At 37.6% G+C, this 18,647-nt stretch overlaps 1 protein-coding gene across 2 annotated transcripts in view; it reads left to right on the forward strand.

Annotated features, from left to right (window-relative positions):
- clcn5b (chloride channel, voltage-sensitive 5b) overlaps positions 1-17,730 on the forward strand; it is a 33,501-nt gene extending 15,771 nt beyond the window's left edge. For both annotated transcript variants that reach the window (XM_007250187.4, XM_049481992.1), the window contains exons 3-13: positions 138-280; positions 1,059-1,158; positions 2,943-3,130; positions 4,513-4,635; positions 7,506-7,712; positions 9,290-9,370; positions 10,448-11,014; positions 11,331-11,517; positions 13,867-14,265; positions 15,652-15,868; positions 16,929-17,730. In XM_007250187.4, the coding sequence (XP_007250249.2) occupies positions 138-280; positions 1,059-1,158; positions 2,943-3,130; positions 4,513-4,635; positions 7,506-7,712; positions 9,290-9,370; positions 10,448-11,014; positions 11,331-11,517; positions 13,867-14,265; positions 15,652-15,868; positions 16,929-17,019 (2,303 nt within the window). In that variant the 3' untranslated portion in view covers positions 17,020-17,730. The remainder of the gene's footprint in view (positions 1-137; positions 281-1,058; positions 1,159-2,942; positions 3,131-4,512; positions 4,636-7,505; positions 7,713-9,289; positions 9,371-10,447; positions 11,015-11,330; positions 11,518-13,866; positions 14,266-15,651; positions 15,869-16,928) is intronic.
- Positions 17,731-18,647: the final 917 nt, after the last annotated feature.

Genomic DNA, 18,647 nt, shown 5'->3' on the forward strand with positions numbered 1-18,647 from the left:
AATGTGTTTCAAATTGCAATTTTAACTGTTTAGGGAAGCAGAAGTGACTGTAATGTGTGACGCTTTGGTCCAGAGGTTCCTTTTTGTCAGTTTTATTTTTAAGAGGGATTTTTTCTTCTTTTTTTTAACCCCTACAGACCACAGTAATGGCAGCTGGGCTGGCAATGCTGGGCTGCTGGATCTCCTGGAAGAAGGGGTGCCTGGCGTGGGTACCTATGATGACTTCAACACCATCGACTGGGTGAGGGAAAAGTCAAAAGATCGGGACCGCCACAGAGAGGTGAGACTACAGGCTGGGAACAACAGTTTACAGTTTACACTGCCCCTGAAACAAAATAAGACAAAAATGCAAATATATACTCTACAGGACAAAAAGTTTTAGAACACCCATGGCACAAACATCATAGCAATGACTTTATTACTGCACTTCACCTGTCAAACCTCTAAGTCTTCTCTTCACTGCTTTAATGTGAGATTTAGTCAAATGTTAAGCTGAGCTAAAGGTGCTGTTGCCATGTGGGTCAGCCTGACATGACTCTACCTGTATCAGTGTTCTCCAGTTTCCAAAAGTCTTTTAAAGGTGTAGGAAACAGTATGTATAACTCTCAGGCTTCATCTGTAATTTCTCTAAAGAAAAGACTTAATAGCTACAGAGTTCTCTCTGTTTCTGTGTTTTTTTTTCTAGGTATTATGATGAAAGTGTGAATGTGCTGTGTGTAAGTGTGTAAATGCAGTAGTAAAGAGAGTGCAGTAACACAATCAGTTCCAGCACTGCTTTACTACAGACAAAATATTTGTAATGTCATTATTTTTTGTTGCATCCATTTTCAAAGCTCTTAGATTATTTAAGTTTTTAACCAATGATTTGCTTTCTAAAAAGCACCCTGTCACATTTTTTTAAATGTACCATTTTAGATGTTAGGTTTTTCACTGGAATTAATGATGCTTAAATAGCTAAATAAACTAAAAAAAAATGTAAAGTGTTCTAAAACTTTTGACTGGAAGTGTATTTCATTTATTTAAGTTAACATGACCAAATATATGCCTCTGTCTCTCAGATCAGCAGAAAGAAGAAGCAGTCTGTGCTGGCTCTTCTCTTCAGTTTGAGTGATGCTTTTTCTGGCTGGCTCCTGATGCTCCTCATCGGCCTAATGTCAGGTCAGTGACCTTCCATCAACACACAACATCGGTTTGCTTTATTTGAACCTTTTCATTTCCTGTTTATGCTCTCATTCTCTTTAGCGAGGTATGGAATCTACCGCCTTAAATGTATTGCACTCGATAAGTATTAAAAAGATTATACTGAGCAATGAGAAATGCTGATGTTGATATAAGTAATATAAAGCGCAGTAGAAGAACACTGCTCAGATGTGCTGCTGAGAGTGGATAGAGTTACCTACAGTAGGTACTCTGAAGTCTGCAGTGAAGATTAAAAACAGAATTTAATATCCAAGTGATGACAGTCTGTCTGAACACTGCTGTTATCTCTTTCATCAGTCTACAGTCTTCTCTTATTCCCTGTCCTCTACACACAGGACTGTGTGTAAGTCACACACACACACCAGAGAACTGTGATATTTACAGATCTATTCATCTGGGTAGTACATTCTTTACTAATATTAAGCAAAATTAGAATAAATACGAATAATTTAAATGTATGTTCATATATGTTTTTTAACAATGCTATTTAAAAATAGTTAGTTTATTCAAGCTGCCGGTGCTTAGAAAACCTCAATAATAAAAGTAAAGATCTATGCAATATTTATAGCCCATAGAAGTAATTATAAGAAGTAATAAACTTTATAAACTTTTTATCATAATAAAAATCTCATCACTAATTTGGGACGATCCTTGAGTCGTGGAAATTAGTTCAGTGAAAGTAAAAACTTTGAAAAGCTTTGAAAGCTATTCAAATTACACAGGCCCTTATTCTACCGTGGTAGAATCAAATGATCTGATCAACTGAAGCTGGATGTGATTTTACCACAGGTAAAATCAGATGATTCAGGCAAAAAAAAATTCTGAAAATTGATGGCAATTATTTTAGAAAGGTGATGATATCTGTTGGGATACTGATACTATGCAAAAGTTTTGGATACCTGGCCAAATAAAAAGCATCAGTGAACTATGATTTGCACATTGGTGTTTTAGTGTGTGTTCTGCTGGTATCAGTAAAAACTCCTGCTAAACTGCTATATCTGATCCAAACACTTCATTGCCACTGCTGGACTGAGAATAGCCCACAAACCTGAAATATCCTCTAACAGAGTCCTGTGGGCAGCATCCTGCGGATTAGAGCATAAATGACTAGAGGATGACCAACACAAACTGTGCTGCAACAGATTCAGAGCTTCTGTCTCTGACTTTACTTTATCTACAAGGTGGAGCAGCTGTAGGTAGAAGTATCTAACAGAGTAGGAGGACAGTGAGTGATGAGTTTAAAAACTCCAGCAGCACTGCTGCACCTGATTCACACACTGCACCAGCTCAACACACACTAACACCTCAAACACCACCACCATACCAGTGTTACTCACTGTAGTGCTGAGAACGATCAACCACCCAATTTAAAGCTGCTCTGTGATGATCTTGTGGGGTCCTAAAGAACAGTGTGCATAACGTGTGTAGAAACAAAGAGGTGGTCATAATATTATGTTTGAATGGTGTATTGGGTTATATGACGTTTATACTTATATGTATTGCAAATTTTTTTAATTGAAATTTAGAAAAACTGTCATACTCCAAAAAACATATGATCTCTGAAAACAGAGTATAACTGGGATTAAACACTTAAATTAAATTAAAATAAAATACATTTAAATAATTAAAACTTTTTACTGTGTGAATCTTTTTGTGAATTAAATCAGTGTTTCAGAATATATATTACAATATTTCAATATATATGTATTTTTTTTACACCTGTTTTATTTCTGTATCTATAGGAGCCTTGGCAGGAGGTATAGACATTGCAGCTCATTGGCTGACAGATCTGAAGGAGGGCGTGTGCCTGAACGGTTTCTGGTTCAATCATGAGAACTGCTGCTGGGACTCCAAGGAGACCACCTTCCAGGAGAGAGACAAATGCCCCCAGTGGAAAAGCTGGGCTGAGCTCATGGTGGGAGTCACTGAGGTGGGTTGTTATGCATTCATATACACAAACAAAAATATCTAGGATAGGGAAATGTCTTAATAGTTTCTTGTGAACTGGAGGAGGATCTCAATCTAAAACAACAGTATTTTTCCCGATTCTCGTTCCAGATTCCATTTATTCCTTAAGAAATTAAGTAATGATGATTATATATGCAATGAGAAACATCCACAGGCCATGAGCAGATGTTTTGCTGTGAGTGAGTTCATGTGGTTCCTGGCTGAATCACTCTTCCGCTGTGGCTCAGGATAAATAGAGGCTATCACTCCCTCTAGTGGCTTTAGAGGGTTTTAAACCACAACAGGAAGTTGCAGCTGCAAGTTCTGAAACCAGAAATGCTTTGAGTGCGAGTTGGTATAACTCTTGTGGGGAGGCAGCACTACAATACAAATCTTTTTATACTTTTTTAATTACATATTTAAAGATGATACATTTGGTGTCATATTAAATATATACTATCATATTAATGAGTAGACTCGTTAACTGCTCTATCATTTATATTCTGAAATCTAATAGCAAGGAAAAGCTAATTTAGCTGAATTTAATACAATTTTGAATATAGCGTTATGGGGAGGAACTGGTTTAAAAGTCTTCTTTAGTCTTCTTATTCAGTCTGTCAGTAAATTTGGCTTTTTCACATTAAAACTCTTGTGGGGCAGCACTATTATACGAAACATACGTTTTTAATTGCATATTTAAAGATGTTAAATTTGTTGTCATATTAAATATATTATCATGTTAGTAAATAGAAAGTGTTTTGTACATTTATTTTATTATTATTGTTAGATTTGTATTGTATTTACTGTGCGCACACAATGCCCAAGTATTTGTGGACACCCTTTTTTAACGAAATGCGTCCAGTTTCTTCAAGTTGCACTATTTGATAGCCAACTGTGTGTGTGCGCAACTGCACACTTTTCAGGTTTCTGTATTGCCAATAAAATAAAATTCTCCTTTTTGGAGCAGATAAACATGAACCTAACAATGTTCTTTTGAATGATGGTTCTTCACCCAGTACTTTTGTGAAGAGTTGAGGGTTTAGGGAAGAGGTGGGGTGGTAAGCTTCCAACATCCTAACTTCAGTATTGCTCTTGTTATATAATGTAGACAAATACTTAAAGAAGGCTCCCGATTTTAGTACAAAGCTTTCCCTGCACAATAGAGAGAGATACTCAAAGAAAAGCAGGATCAACTTTTTTTTTAAAATACCCTTGATTTCAAAATTAACAATAAATAAGCAGTGTCCAGACTGTTTGGTTTTATTCATACAGTGTAAAAAATTGTTTTTATCTTTTACACATATGCGTATAACTGTTTGGTGATTGTATGTGCACTGATGGTGCTGTTGTATGTGTGTACACTAGGGGGCGAGTGCATACGTGGTGAATTATCTGATGTACGTGTCCTGGGCTCTGCTATTCTCGTTTCTGGCCGTAATCTTGGTCAGAGCCTTCGCTCCATACGCCTGCGGCTCAGGAATCCCTGAGGTAAAACACCAATGTGCCTCTGCCTTACCTCTGTTTTCAGCATTTAAACACACACACACACACACAAACACATTTCCTTTTTCTTTTTTGAAATTGAATCATATTAACCATAGCCTTTGTAGGTAATCATACATAAATGGAGACTCAACAAATGCACAGGTGCTCTATTTTACATAAGAATTAAAAAAATGTAAGACCAAGTCATCAGTGTTTATCTATAAATATATAAATAGGTTTTTTTCATAAGGTCTCAGATGGGCATCACAATAGTTCAGGCCAAACTACCAGAAGCAAAAGCCTTTAGGTGATAGGAGTCTCTCTTTTAATCTGTTGTGGTTCACAAAACGAGCAGCAGAAAAATCAAGCAGTACAAAAACTGATATGTTCCTCCAATTTGCACTTGGTCTGGGGTCTGGGGTCATTAACTGCCCTGTCTAGAGCTGTTTTTACTGTATACTCCATAATCTATAATCTATTGCTAAGGAGAAGCTTATTTACCTGAAATTTCTGCAGTTTTGCATATGACATTATGAAGAAAATTGGTTTGAAAATAAGTCTTTTTTTCAGTATGTCAGTAAATATGGATATTTCACATTATGAACCTAATTAATCAATTTAGATTTTTATTGTGATCAGATTTGTCTATCTTGAGAATTCATATTAATAAATGTTAGTGAAATCTCCAAACAATCAAGCGAATTCGCCAACTTCTTAGTCATTTCACTGAGATCTGTTGTCATACCTCTTCCTCTCCTCTGTTACTGTTTTGCCAAGGACATCCATCCATCCATACATCTGTAACTTGATTCATTAGTTTCTCCATAACTGGGCAGAGAACATTAGCACTCAGCTTTGGGGTGCACCATTTGAAAATGAGTAAAATACACCTGTGATTAACGAGCACATGTTTGCTGAGACAAAAATAGTAAATAAAGTACTCTACGCAATGGCATACAGTAATATTCATTGTTCAGTATATATATATATATATATATATATATATATATATATATATATATATATATATATATATATATATATATATATATATAATTGAAATATTGCTTGGATTACTTAACATAAAAGGTAAATGGATTGTGAAATCAGGGTACACATAAATTGAATACATATCCAATCCAGAGTTCCACACAGTCCCTAAGAAAAATCTGATTGAATTCCCTTTAATCTGATGATGTAAATATAGATTTAGAATGCTTATTTGTTAATTAGCTCCATTTATCTCCATCAAGCAGCTATAAAACTTTGTGACATGCACTTGTGCTCTGCACCAGCTCTCCTTGTGATCTGTGTTTATCCCGTTCTGTACGCTGTGTATAGATCTGAGCATTAACTATGCTCTTCTCCCTGTCTAAAGCAGCTGTAAGTTGTTTCTCTTGTGTGGGAGAGAGAATCCACTCATTTGTCTGTTGTTTATCCCCTCTGCCATTCTAAGCAAGCCTTAAGGAAGAGAATAAACTGTCTGCAGATGTTAAGCCACATATTTGTGTAAATTAGCTGTGTATATCAGAGAGGGCTGTGCATCACTTTACTTATAAATCGCGGTGTCAGATTAAAAGCCTTAAGACAAAGAAAACTGTTAGTGCTTTAATTCTTTAAGCCTTAGGAAATCGCTGAGCAAACGTGTCCAAAAGAGTAAAAATGATCAATTTCCTCAAAGGGCCTTCAAGCAGTAGGTTCTTGCCAAGAAGGAGACGTTATCAAACAAATGATAATCCAGGGAACACTGCAGTTTCACTCTATCCCTCCCTCAGACTGAGAGTGGATTAATGAATTAAAGGTTACTGATGATAATGTGTCTCTCCAGACACTTCTTCATTAGTCTCTCCTTTCTTCAGGGCTTTAAAGTCACTGTGAATCAGATATGAGAACGTGCTGTTCTTTCTTAACTTGGTGCCTTTAAAAAAAAAAAAAAATACATTCTGTGCTATTACCACTTAACGTAGATGTGCAGTACTGTCTAACAGCCATCAGTCTATTGTTTAAAGGAGGGAATGCATTGCCAGCTGTGAAACCCAGGAGTGGATGTGCCATACTTTCAGGTTGTGTTTCTGCCAGTGGTATTGGCAGTATTCCCACAGGAGGGAAGAATAGATTCCCAAACCGGCAATACTGGCAAGTCCAGGATGCACATGTTAAAACTTAAAAAAAAAAAAACATGATTTGAAACACTTTTTTTTTTATCTGTTTAGATTTGTAGGTGTTTGTTTCCAGGTTTCCTTTTTCACCATTTTTAATCATTAAAATAAATTTGTATTTATTCCTAAAACATTACTCAAGACATTTATACATTATACATAAAAAATGCACTTCCATGCATCTACACATCTGTAACTTGATACAGCGGTTTCTTCACAACTGAGCAGAGAACAGTAGCAGCCAGCTTTGGTGCGCACCATTTAAAAATGAGTAAAATACACCTGTGATGAACAAGCACATGTTTGCTGCCAAAAAAATTATATAAAGCACCCTATGCAATTGTATACAGTAATATTTCTGCTTAAATATATATTTAATTGGAATATTAGGTTAGATCACTCAGTAGAATGTGCAACTGGTCTATATTTAACGTAAGTTATAAATAAGTTATGGACATTTTAAAATTGCTTCTATTTGTTCTTAAACCTAGTAAAAATGATGAAGAATGCTTTAATTTTCTGGCACTGACCCACCTCTGTAATATGAGTAACCTTGTAAGTTGCTTTGGATACGTGCAAAGGCTAAAAGCTGCAAATGCAAAACAATAAAAGCAAGACGACACAAGAATATCTCATTCAACAAAGATTATTTTTATTATTGATTTTAACATGATATTTAACAATGTTCTTTCTTTCTTTCCGCCTCAATCTCAGATTAAGACCATTCTGAGTGGTTTCATAATCAGAGGTTATCTGGGGAAGTGGACACTGGTGATAAAGACCATCACTCTGGTTCTAGCCGTGTCATCAGGCCTCAGCCTGGGTAAGGAGGGGCCGCTGGTGCATGTGGCCTGCTGCTGCGCTAACATCCTGTGCCACCTCTTCACCAAGTACCGCAAGAACGAGGCCAAGAGGAGGGAGGTAGGAGACGAGAAGTGAATGAGTGCGTGTTGTTATGGGGGAGTGGGAAATGGAGGAGCCGTGATGAGGAGATAAGGATGAAGAGGTGGGAGATTGAAGTAATGCTGAACAAGATAAGGCTAAAGTGGACAGGGGGAGATTTGGAGACGTGATGGGGAGGAATAAGGAAGAGAAGTTTCTTTGTGTTTCAGGCTGAAGAACAGTAATATAATATGTATAGATTTGCTTCCTGCCGTTCCAGAGGATACGGCCCAGTTAACCAAGCTGGACAGATTGGTCAGTAGGCAGAGAGCCATGCTCTAGATTTTCAGACTTGTGTAATTAAGACAGACCCATTTAGACAGCAGCTCATATTAAAGTAATCAGCTAAAAAACACACTTTTGGAACACACTTGTTCCTTTATTCCCCTATCCCCACTTCCTGCCTGAACCTTACAGACCCAATCATGCTTCTATAACCTTATGGTCACAGGTAGCTAGACATGTGTTGTCATTAGTAAAATAGATGAGTAAGGGGGAGGGGCTTATGCTAAGCTTTTTGAAGTACTTCCACAGACAAACTAATCTTTGCTGTTCACAATCTTTAATTTAACCATACATTCAGAAGCAAACCTTCTATTGGACTTCACCTCAGGCAAGCTAGGCCTGTTATTATAATTAAGATACTGACTTAATCATGCAACATATCGTCACTGTCCAATGAAAAACACTTTTCTCCATTTTTGTCGATTTTTAGTTTACTACATAATTTGAACAGACAAACTGTCCTTTAAACGGTGCCAAAACTTCTTGATGAACGGACCAATAGAAACTCTTCAAAATGACCTGAAATAAACTTTTTTTTACATTGACTTCCATTGAAAAGTTTACAATGTTTTTTCTCTCTCCTGCTGTTTTGGAGATAACCGTTTTATATTGGACAGCGACAATATGGATGTGACCTTAAATATTTTTGCTCTCCTTAATAATGCACATTGTGTTTGCTTGCGTTTTTTTTTTAACAGAAGAAAGAATGTCACCAAACAATCCATTAATAACTGTGCATCCACACACAAAGCAGACTGCGATAGGCATGAGATACAGAAATTAAATATGTGCTGCAAGCTTTTGACAAGCATTGTGAATTGGCAAAAATATCCCAAAAATTCTCCAAAATTCTCTTTTATTAATTAAAATTATTATTTTTTTCTTTAAAAGGATGTAAATGCATTAGTATGTTTTATATCATTTATATTTCTGTGGCATAAAATTGTCTTTATAAATTTAATATTGTTTAACAATGTTTCTGACAGCTTTGTTTATAGAAAACAGCAGTGGCAGCTCTATGCCAAAATTATTAAAGAAATGTGTGCATTCATAACCAAACACTTGGTAATGCTTCAAATAAATAGATAAAGAAAGTATATATTTTGCAAGGCTTTATTTAGAACAGTCAATCATTTCTATGGTGCATTGTCTTGAACTTGATGATTAGTACATGGTTGGGATAATTAAAGTGCAGTTAAGAGTCACTTTGTGCTCTGTGTGTTTGTGTGTGTTTGTATTTGTTTCTAATGGTATTTGTTGTATTGTTGCAGGTACTCTCTGCAGCCTCTGCTGTGGGTGTGTCAGTAGCTTTTGGAGCTCCTATTGGAGGAGTGCTTTTCAGTCTGGAAGAGGTATGGAACATCATTATGTACACAACCTATAAACATACTCAGTTTATTTTGTGTGTTTACGTTCACTTACATGAATGATGTTAATTGTCAGAGTTTAAGTGAAGCCAGTTTGTGGTTGCCAGATGGATAGGACGTCACATTTCTAAGGTTGTGTGGGCATTATAATATTTCAGAATCCAGTGGCGGATCTAGGATTTTTTTTAGTTAGGGGCTATGCAGAGGCCACAATATTCATAGAGTGGCCAAGTATTATTTTGCTAGCCACACCATGTTCAAACACTTGAATGTTGAAAATTTTGAAGTTTTACACCAAAAAAATAAAATCTGTAATGAAAAATTTAAGAATAAAAAAGTGTTTGTTGCAAATTCAAAACAGACAAAAATATATCAAAGATATATTTTTAATATACTTGGTTACTTTATTATTTGTTGAAGTTATTTTATATTATTTGCATGTGGATTTTGCCATTATTTGCTTTCATTTTTGTTTTGTTTTTTTAGATTTTTTATGGATTTTGCTTTTTCTTCTGGAGTCTCTTGTTTGCTGCTTCTTCTTTTTTTTGCTTTTATTTGTATACAAACTGCAATTTTCTGTAATGTGCACAAAATTACATCTATAAAAATCTCCCTACCAATTTTGCATGCACTTTTAGTGTACATAGAAATAAATGAGTGCAAGGACAGGGGCACTTCAGATGGCCAATCAGATTTTAATTGGGGCCAATGCCCCTGTGGCCCAGCCCCCTAGAACCACCAGTGCCTCAATCCACATTGTCACACGTTACTGGAAATACATCATAGAAGACATGGCCACCTTCAGTGGACAGTGCAGTGGGTGGTATTGATTGTGGGTAACGTTTTCTCTATGTAGAATCTCCTCCACATTCACTACAGGTGGCATGCATACATTTATATCCTCTCTAGGTCAGTGCAGAGTTCTTTAGCTTCTGTGAGTGATGGCAAAAGTCATGGGACACAATACTACTCAAGTCAATGTATTTACATGTGATATGTTGTACTTGTACCCTATTATAATCTTTTTATGTTTGTGTCATTTTTTCTTTTTGAACTCATAAGGTCAGCTACTACTTCCCTCTGAAGACGCTGTGGCGCTCCTTCTTCGCTGCGCTGGTCGCTGCCTTCACCCTGCGCTCCATTAACCCCTTCGGCAACAGCCGCTTAGTTCTGTTCTACGTGGAGTTCCACACTCCTTGGCACTTTCTGGAGCTCTTCCCCTTCGTGCTGCTGGGTATTTTTGGAGGCCTGTGGGGGGCTCTGTTCATTCGAGCTAACATCGCGTGGTGTCGAAGGCGGAAGACCTCCCGCCTGGGCCACTACCCCGTGCTCGAGGTGCTGGTGGTGGCCCTGGCCACGGCGCTGCTGGCCTTTCCTAATGAGTACACCCGCATGAGCGGCAGTGAGCTGATCTCAGAACTTTTTAATGACTGCAGTTTGCTGGACTCATCCAAACTTTGTGACTACCTCCCTCTGAGCAAGGTTGGAGATAAAGGTGCCAACTTTAGTCAGAGCAGTAATGGCCTAGCCGACCGGCCAGCGGGACCTGGGGTCTATGCAGCCATCTGGCAGCTGGCACTGGCCCTTGTGTTTAAAATGTTCATCACGGTGGTTACTTTCGGCATGAAGGTACAGAAGCTTGTGTTGTTTCTTAATTCATTGTTGTCTTTTATTACTCTCTTCTGCATTGAACTGCAAGGATTATTTATTTCACTTAAAATTTGTTCATAATACTGTAATAATATTGAATCATGAAACTCAGTTTTGTTACACAGAACATTTTGTCATACAGAATATAGCATGTTATATTGTAACATTCTGCAGAAATTAGAATCGAATGGATACGTATTAATATTCACTGATCTTAAAACAAAGGAATTAATAAATGAATGTGATTTTATTTATTTATTTTTTTTACTATTTATTTCTGTCTCCTTTGCCACAGGTGCCCTCTGGTCTGTTTATTCCCAGCATGGCAGTGGGGGCGATAGCTGGCAGGTTACTGGGCATTGGAATGGAGCAGCTGGCCTACTACCACCATGACTGGCCCATGTTTAAAAGCTGGTGCTCTCCTGGAGCCGACTGCATCACCCCAGGTCTTTATGCCATGCTCGGAGCTGCAGCATGTTTGGGTATGATTTGTTTTGTTTTTTTTTGCACAGAACTTTTCAAATTACAACACCCCCCCCCCCTGCTCCATATTCTATATTTCTTATATTTCTTTCAGTCTGAATGTATATATCACACACTTGCCCTAATAAACATAACACTAGTAATACAAACAAAATGATATAGCTAACCAGAATCTAATACCTGTTAAATGACATGCTAACAGAATTGGAGTTTGATTCTGTCAGGCAGTCAGAATTGGGCACAACACTGATGGTGGCTGATGGGGACAACATTAAATTCATTTATACAAGCGGTAAGAAGCATGATATCTGATCTGACCATACACATTCATGTACACATTGCAACAAATGAATGGTAAGTGTCCAATTTAGAAAGTGAATCAAATCCGATTTAATAGATCATAACATGTCCTAGAGCTGGAAAACATATCAATGTTTTATAATATAATAAGCATATCAAGTATATCATCTCTGCTTAAAGAAATTTAACCCAACTGTTAACCCAATTTAATTGTAGAGAGTGTTAAAAAAACCCTCTTAATACCCTCTGTGTATTAAAGAGTGTATGAGTAGGTTTTTATACGAATTTTCCACCTCTATCAGTGTGTGATTACGAACACCAGGAGAGGTGGATTTTATAATTCTTGTCGATATCTGAATTTTCTTATATTGACCAAAATAATTTTGTGATATACATTTAAGATCTGTGTCATATTAAGGCAGCTAATCAGATTTAAGTTCATTCATTCTGGTAATGTGAACATAGCCTATGTTTTACCACATTTTTTCTAGCAAAAATGAAAAAAAAAGAAAAAGAAAGAAAATAGATGTAGGAATACTAAAATAGCCAAAAACAATTATAAACTGTATTTTGCCCTCTCTTTATACTCTCTTTCTTAAATAGACCCCTCCACAGCCCACTTTTATCTGCCTATAACTAAATAGAATTTGCTTGCTCATATTTGTAATTAGTGGCGTTTGTTTAGCCAAGGCCTTGATCTTCAGTGTCAGTGGTCGTTGCCAATTTGTAGCCCAGAAGTTTCATAGCTCATAAAGCTTTCCGCTGGCGTGCACATGTAAGCCTGAAGCGGTGCTGAAGGCGAGCCTGGCTGAGGGATGTTAAATGGAGATCATGGACTTAAGGAATCCCATCTGGAATCCCATCTGATGAGGAAAATGTGTATCTGGCTGTTTGGGTTTTCCAAATGGTTTATTGTCGTTATTGTGTAGCCATTTTCTTTGATCTTCAATCCCAAGTCCAAATTCTCAGCACCGGCCTTCCGTGACGGCGCAGGAACAAACATTCTTGCGTATGTAGAACTTTCAGCTCCCGGCTGTTTCTGCCTTGTTAATTTTGCATGAACAAAAAAGCTTTTGTGCAAAGCCAGTTTGTGAGAGTGTTTGGCAGCATTTGCACACCCCTGTCATCGATTTTGTTTTTTTCCTTCTATGTCCCTTTGTTCCACTGCTGCTCTCCCTTTCTTTTTTCTTTTGTGTCTCTTCATCTGGTCTTCTGGCCTTCACACCCTTCAACATTCCTGGTGATTGATTCTCCTCGTCAATTTGTCTTCCTGTCCGTTTTTTATTTCCTTACCATTTATCATTTATTCATTCGCTCCTTCGAATTCTCTCAATCTTGCTCTCTTTCTTTTTGACCATCTTTTTTTTTTTTTTTTTTTCTCCTCAGTCTTTTAGACATTCTCTCTCCACTCTATAAAGACAAGGCATGTTTAGGCCACGCCCACACTGTGGTGTTAAACAACTCTCTTACCAGTATCTTGTATTGTGGACTACAATTGTTTTTAATCTGACATTCCAAATATACCAAATGCTTTTGTGTGGTGGGATGCACAACATATAAGATTAAAAATCTCTCTCCTGTAGCCACAAGGACTTATGGGACTCTAATTGCAGTGCACATAAAAACAGTTATTTGGGGCATTAAAGAACAATACCCAATACATACCATAACAACGTCTACTGAATTGTGCTTGTTGAAGGTAATTTGAGGGCCTCAAAATCATTCATATGAACTTATTATGTTGTCATGTTGTGAGAAGTTGCATAAGTTAGTCATTGTACTTTATTAATACATTATTTAATACTTATGAGTGTGTTATTAAGCCTGTATGTAGGCAGTTTTAAATTAAGTGTAACTCCTTATTTTAAATCTTCAATCTTGGTGACATATGTCCAGGTCCTAAAATACTATATATTTTTATTTGTCTGTTCTGCTGTTCCTTTGCTTCTCAACTATTTTTAACGTATTTTTTCTCAATTTAGCCGTTATAACTTCCCTCAGTCTTTCTGACCTTTCTCATTATCTCTTCATTTTTTATCTCTGCCCAGGTGGTGTTACACGAATGACCGTCTCTCTGGTGGTCATCATGTTTGAGCTGACTGGTGGGCTGGAGTACATCGTCCCTCTAATGGCAGCCACTATGACCAGCAAGTGGGTGGCGGACGCTCTGGGGCGAGAGGGCATCTACGAGGCACACATCCGCCTTAACGGTTACCCCTTCCTGGAGACCAAAGAGGAGTTTGAACACAAGACTCTGGCCATGGACGTGATGCGACCGCGGAGGAGTGACCCCCCGCTGTCTGTGTTAACTCAGGACGGGATGACCGTGGAGGAGGTGGAGGCTATGATATCGGACACGTCGTACAGCGGCTTCCCTGTAGTGGTCTCTAATGAGTCTCAGAGGCTGGTGGGCTTTGTGCTGCGGAGGGACCTGGTGATATCCATAGGTGAGCTTTCAGCCAATGAGACGATGATCAGCCACTGTCGTACATTTTTAAAAATAATCTTGTATTTGGGCAGAATTTTAGGCTATTTATTCTGTGTTAGCACTTTAAAAGTCTGGTAAAATCACTGGGTATAAACTTGGTTTTCCCACAGCCTCTGTTCTTCTAGGAAGGATTTACAATAGATGATGGAACCTTGCTGAGGATTGGAGAGATTTAAAAATATCAGATACACCTTTATTAGTCCCACATTAAAGAAAATATTCTCTTATTGTAGCACGGCTATGGAAACAGGACAGAAGCATGCATAAAAGAAAATAAATATAGAATGTTTAACCAATAAGATTATCGCACCAATGTTGTAAAATAATTATAGTCTATTTCCTACACATTAAATACATTAGAACAGCCTAAATCATATATAAACAGTGTATATATATAATGTGTCTAGACTTATTAGAGCACTACTGGTTATACAGTATGACATATGCAGGACAAAAAGACCTGCAATGCATGTTTATTTGCATTTAGTCACAAGAACATTTACATATAAGTAGGGGTGGGCAATATTATATCGTATAAAATATATTGTGACACAGAAATATCATGATATTAAAAATCCATATTGTGATAATAGGGCTGTTCTGTCTTAAAATTAGTCCATTATTTACTGTGAAGCTTTAAGTGAATGTATTGTTTAATTGTTTAAGCTTGCAGTTTATATGTATGCACTAAATATTCTGCAATATTTTTTGCTGCATTATATTATGATTATACTGTTATACTACTATACTATATTCCTGAAATTAACAAATGATATCTGTTTTCCTATATCACCAAGTATATCGTTATCGCAAAAATACCCTAAAATATTGTGATATTTTAGAGCCATATCGCCCACCCCTACATATAAGGTCAGGTACTAGTTTTGGACTTTGGATGAATAGTTCTGGATAACAAAATCCACCTCAACTTATCATAAAGGTAATTTTAAATGGAGCAACGTTACTCCACAGAACAGTCCACCCCTCCACAGCTGGGTACTTAGGGGCTTAAATACCGTTTAGAGCCCTGAAATCCATATTTTGTGTTTTTAGGAGAAGAAAACTGTTAAAATGTATTTTAATACCAAATATTGTATTATTCGTGTTTTTTATTATTATTGTAAAATTATTTTAATCAAGCACACATACACACAACATTTCTTTGGAATAATTAATTAATTCGTTGTTAAGTTATTCTAACAACTACTTAATAAATGATGATGACAATAATAATAAGAGACAGAATAACAGATTAGGTTCACCCCTACTAAAGAAATCTGGTAAAAAATATTTTTTTATAACCCTTGCTTCTTCATTTTCTCTTTTAACCATAACTTTTTTTCAGATAATGCTCGTCGCTGCCAGGAGGGCATTGTAGGAGCGTCGCATATACTCTTCACGGATCACTCTCCGTCCCAGCCACTAGGTGGCCCTCCTCCACTCAATTTGCGCAGTATTCTGGACCTCAGTCCGCTGGCAGTCACTGACCACACACCCATGGAAATTACTGTGGACATCTTCCGCAAACTTGGCCTCCGCCAATGCCTTGTCACTCAGAACGGGTGTGTATATGTTTGTGTATGTTTAGAGAGTTGGGTTGGTGGGGAGTTGGTGTGTGTGTGTGTGTGTAGGGCGGGGGGTGGATTACAGACAAACTGATTCCGTATGGCTCAGGGTCTTGTGTGGAAGATTTGAATGGATTTCATTAGTGAGATACATAAACAGAGTAACAGGGTTGAGCTAACATGCACTATATGGACAAAAGTTTTGGGACACCAACTTCCTAACTCATGCCTAAAGTACTGGAAAAGGCGCCACCATTCCGGAGAACAGTTCCACTGGGCCACAGCTCAATGCTGGGGGTCTTAATACTCCTTCTGCCCATACCTGTTATTAGGCAGGGTGCCCAAAGGTTCATGTTAATCTGCTACAGAGAGCTATTTTCTGTTTTTAGTAATTCTGTGCCTAAATTTTAATTAAAACTCAAAATATTAGACCAGCATGTCGTAGAACTGTAGCATTACTTGGTGGTCTAATTTGTGTGGGTCCTACCTTCAGCTTCTTCTGGGTGGTTTCTGCCTTCAGCTCATCCTGTATTTAAGCTCTCTAAAAACTTGCTAATTGTAGTTTTGACCTGCAGTGTCTCACAGAAACAGCCCTCAGCTGAGGTGTCTATCTGCTGATGTTATTCCTTTAACGTAATGGGATTTATATGAAAGCGTGCGTGTGTGTTTGTGTGTGTGCACATGTGTGTGCACACGAGCGAAAGATGAGCAGGCTGTTTATCTTTCTTGGCCTCCCTGGAGCCAGACTTATTCCCAGCACAACAAATGGAAATGACATCTGTGAACGATTGAAGGATTGAGAAACTGTTTAAATTACACACACAGTCTCTCTCTTTCTCTCACATGTGGGCTTGCATATTCATACGTTTGTGTAATGCACACATTCCATTAGCCTTTTTTTTTCTAAGCATTCGCTAACGAAGCCCTTCTGTCTTGTTTCCCACTGTTTGTGTTCAGTTGTCAGAACAGTTGTTTTTGTTACCGCTCAAGTGAATCTAATTTCATTCATCAATCTGTATTTCTCTCTCTCTCTCTCTCTCTCTCTCTTTCGGTGTAGACGTCTGCTGGGGATCATCACCAAGAAGGACATTTTGAAGCACATGGCTCAGATGGCCAATAGAGACCCTGACTCTATTCTGTTTAACTGAGAAGGAGTTACTGTGGATTTTGGTAGGAGAAACGCTCAGAAGCCACACAGATTTCCTTCACGCACATCTAAGGCTGGATTGGATAGTACAGTTCTTACCTGTGTCTCTGTGTGTGTGGGGAGGATTCTGGGGTTTACTGGTGTTACTGATACAGGATGCAGGTATGAGTCTTGCTCGAGGCCCCTTCTACACCAGCAGAGCGGGACATGCCTGGACAAGACGTCCTGCCACTGGAAGATTCGTTTCTTGTTCTTCAGCTTAGCTTGAAGCCGAGGGGCCCTGATGGGAAAAAAGTATGAATGGCCCAGACACTGCTGTTGACATTAAATACAATTTGCCACTGACTACTGTATGCTATGTACTATGTACACACACACACACACACACACACACACGTACACACACACACACCACTGGCGCACCAGTTACTCCACACAAACCACTGCTGTTCCAAATCTCAAACATCACCAAAACATGCTTAAATACACCAAACAATTTTGTCTTATGCACACATTCTCTCTCTCACACAGAAGATCTCGCACAAGATCAACACAACCCACTGCTGGTTCACTTCCCTTAAATGTGTAGTATCACTAAAACATGCCAGTGTAGCCAAAGAACACACACATTCATGATGCCTTTAAAGCACCAGTTACTTCACAAGCCACTGCTGATCCAAAAACCTCACAATAAAGGATGTTAAAGAACTTGTATGATTTGCATGATATGCCAAAAGCATGCCAGTTTACGCGAATGTACACACACACACACACACACACACACACACTTACACGTCCATAATACCAATAGAGCACCAGGTACTTCATACAAAGCTCTGTTGTCACCAAAACAAAGGTTTGGGCTCCCCCAGTCAATTTATTTGGAGAAAATGCATCAATTTAAAAATCATAGCATCTTTTTCTTTTGTATTTCTAAACAGTTTCTAAGCAGTCTAACTTTTACAGTTTCCAAATAATAATGAAAAAAGAAAAGTGCCCAAAAAAAAAAGCACTGGCACCTTACATGGTCAGTACTTGGTAACACGTCCTTTGGGAAGTATTGCAGCTTGTAAACACGTTTTATTGCCAGCTAAGTGTCTTTCACTTCTTCTTTTAGGGGATAGTCACCCATTATTTCTAAGAAAAATACTCTCCTAGTTCTGGGAAGTTCTTAAGCCATCTTGCTTGCCCTTCTTTTTTGCAACCTATTCACAAATGTGTGATAATGTTTAGATGGGGAACTTAAAGCACCATGACCATTTTTTTCAGCCTATTGTGGATTTTGAGCTGTGTTTAACATATATTTAAAGACATTTTCCACAGTAAAAAAATATTTATTGTTTTATATATATTAATTTATTATATATATATATTTTTTTCCCACAGACACTTCAGTATAATTGGAATTCAGAAAGTTTGATACTTGAAAATACTTGAAAAGAGTGTTTATTTCAGATTTCTAGATAAATGATCCTCAAAAAAGGCAAATTTTAACAAGAGTAATTATATCTATATAATAATAAAGAGCAAACATCTTCAAATAATTGCATTTTTACAACAGTCATGTGATTTAAAAATCAGAATTATTTTGCTGTGCACACCCACAAACCCACACACATGCACAAGTAA

This window comes from Astyanax mexicanus, chromosome 8 (assembly GCF_023375975.1).
Source record: "Astyanax mexicanus isolate ESR-SI-001 chromosome 8, AstMex3_surface, whole genome shotgun sequence".
NCBI lineage: Eukaryota > Metazoa > Chordata > Actinopteri > Characiformes > Acestrorhamphidae > Astyanax > Astyanax mexicanus.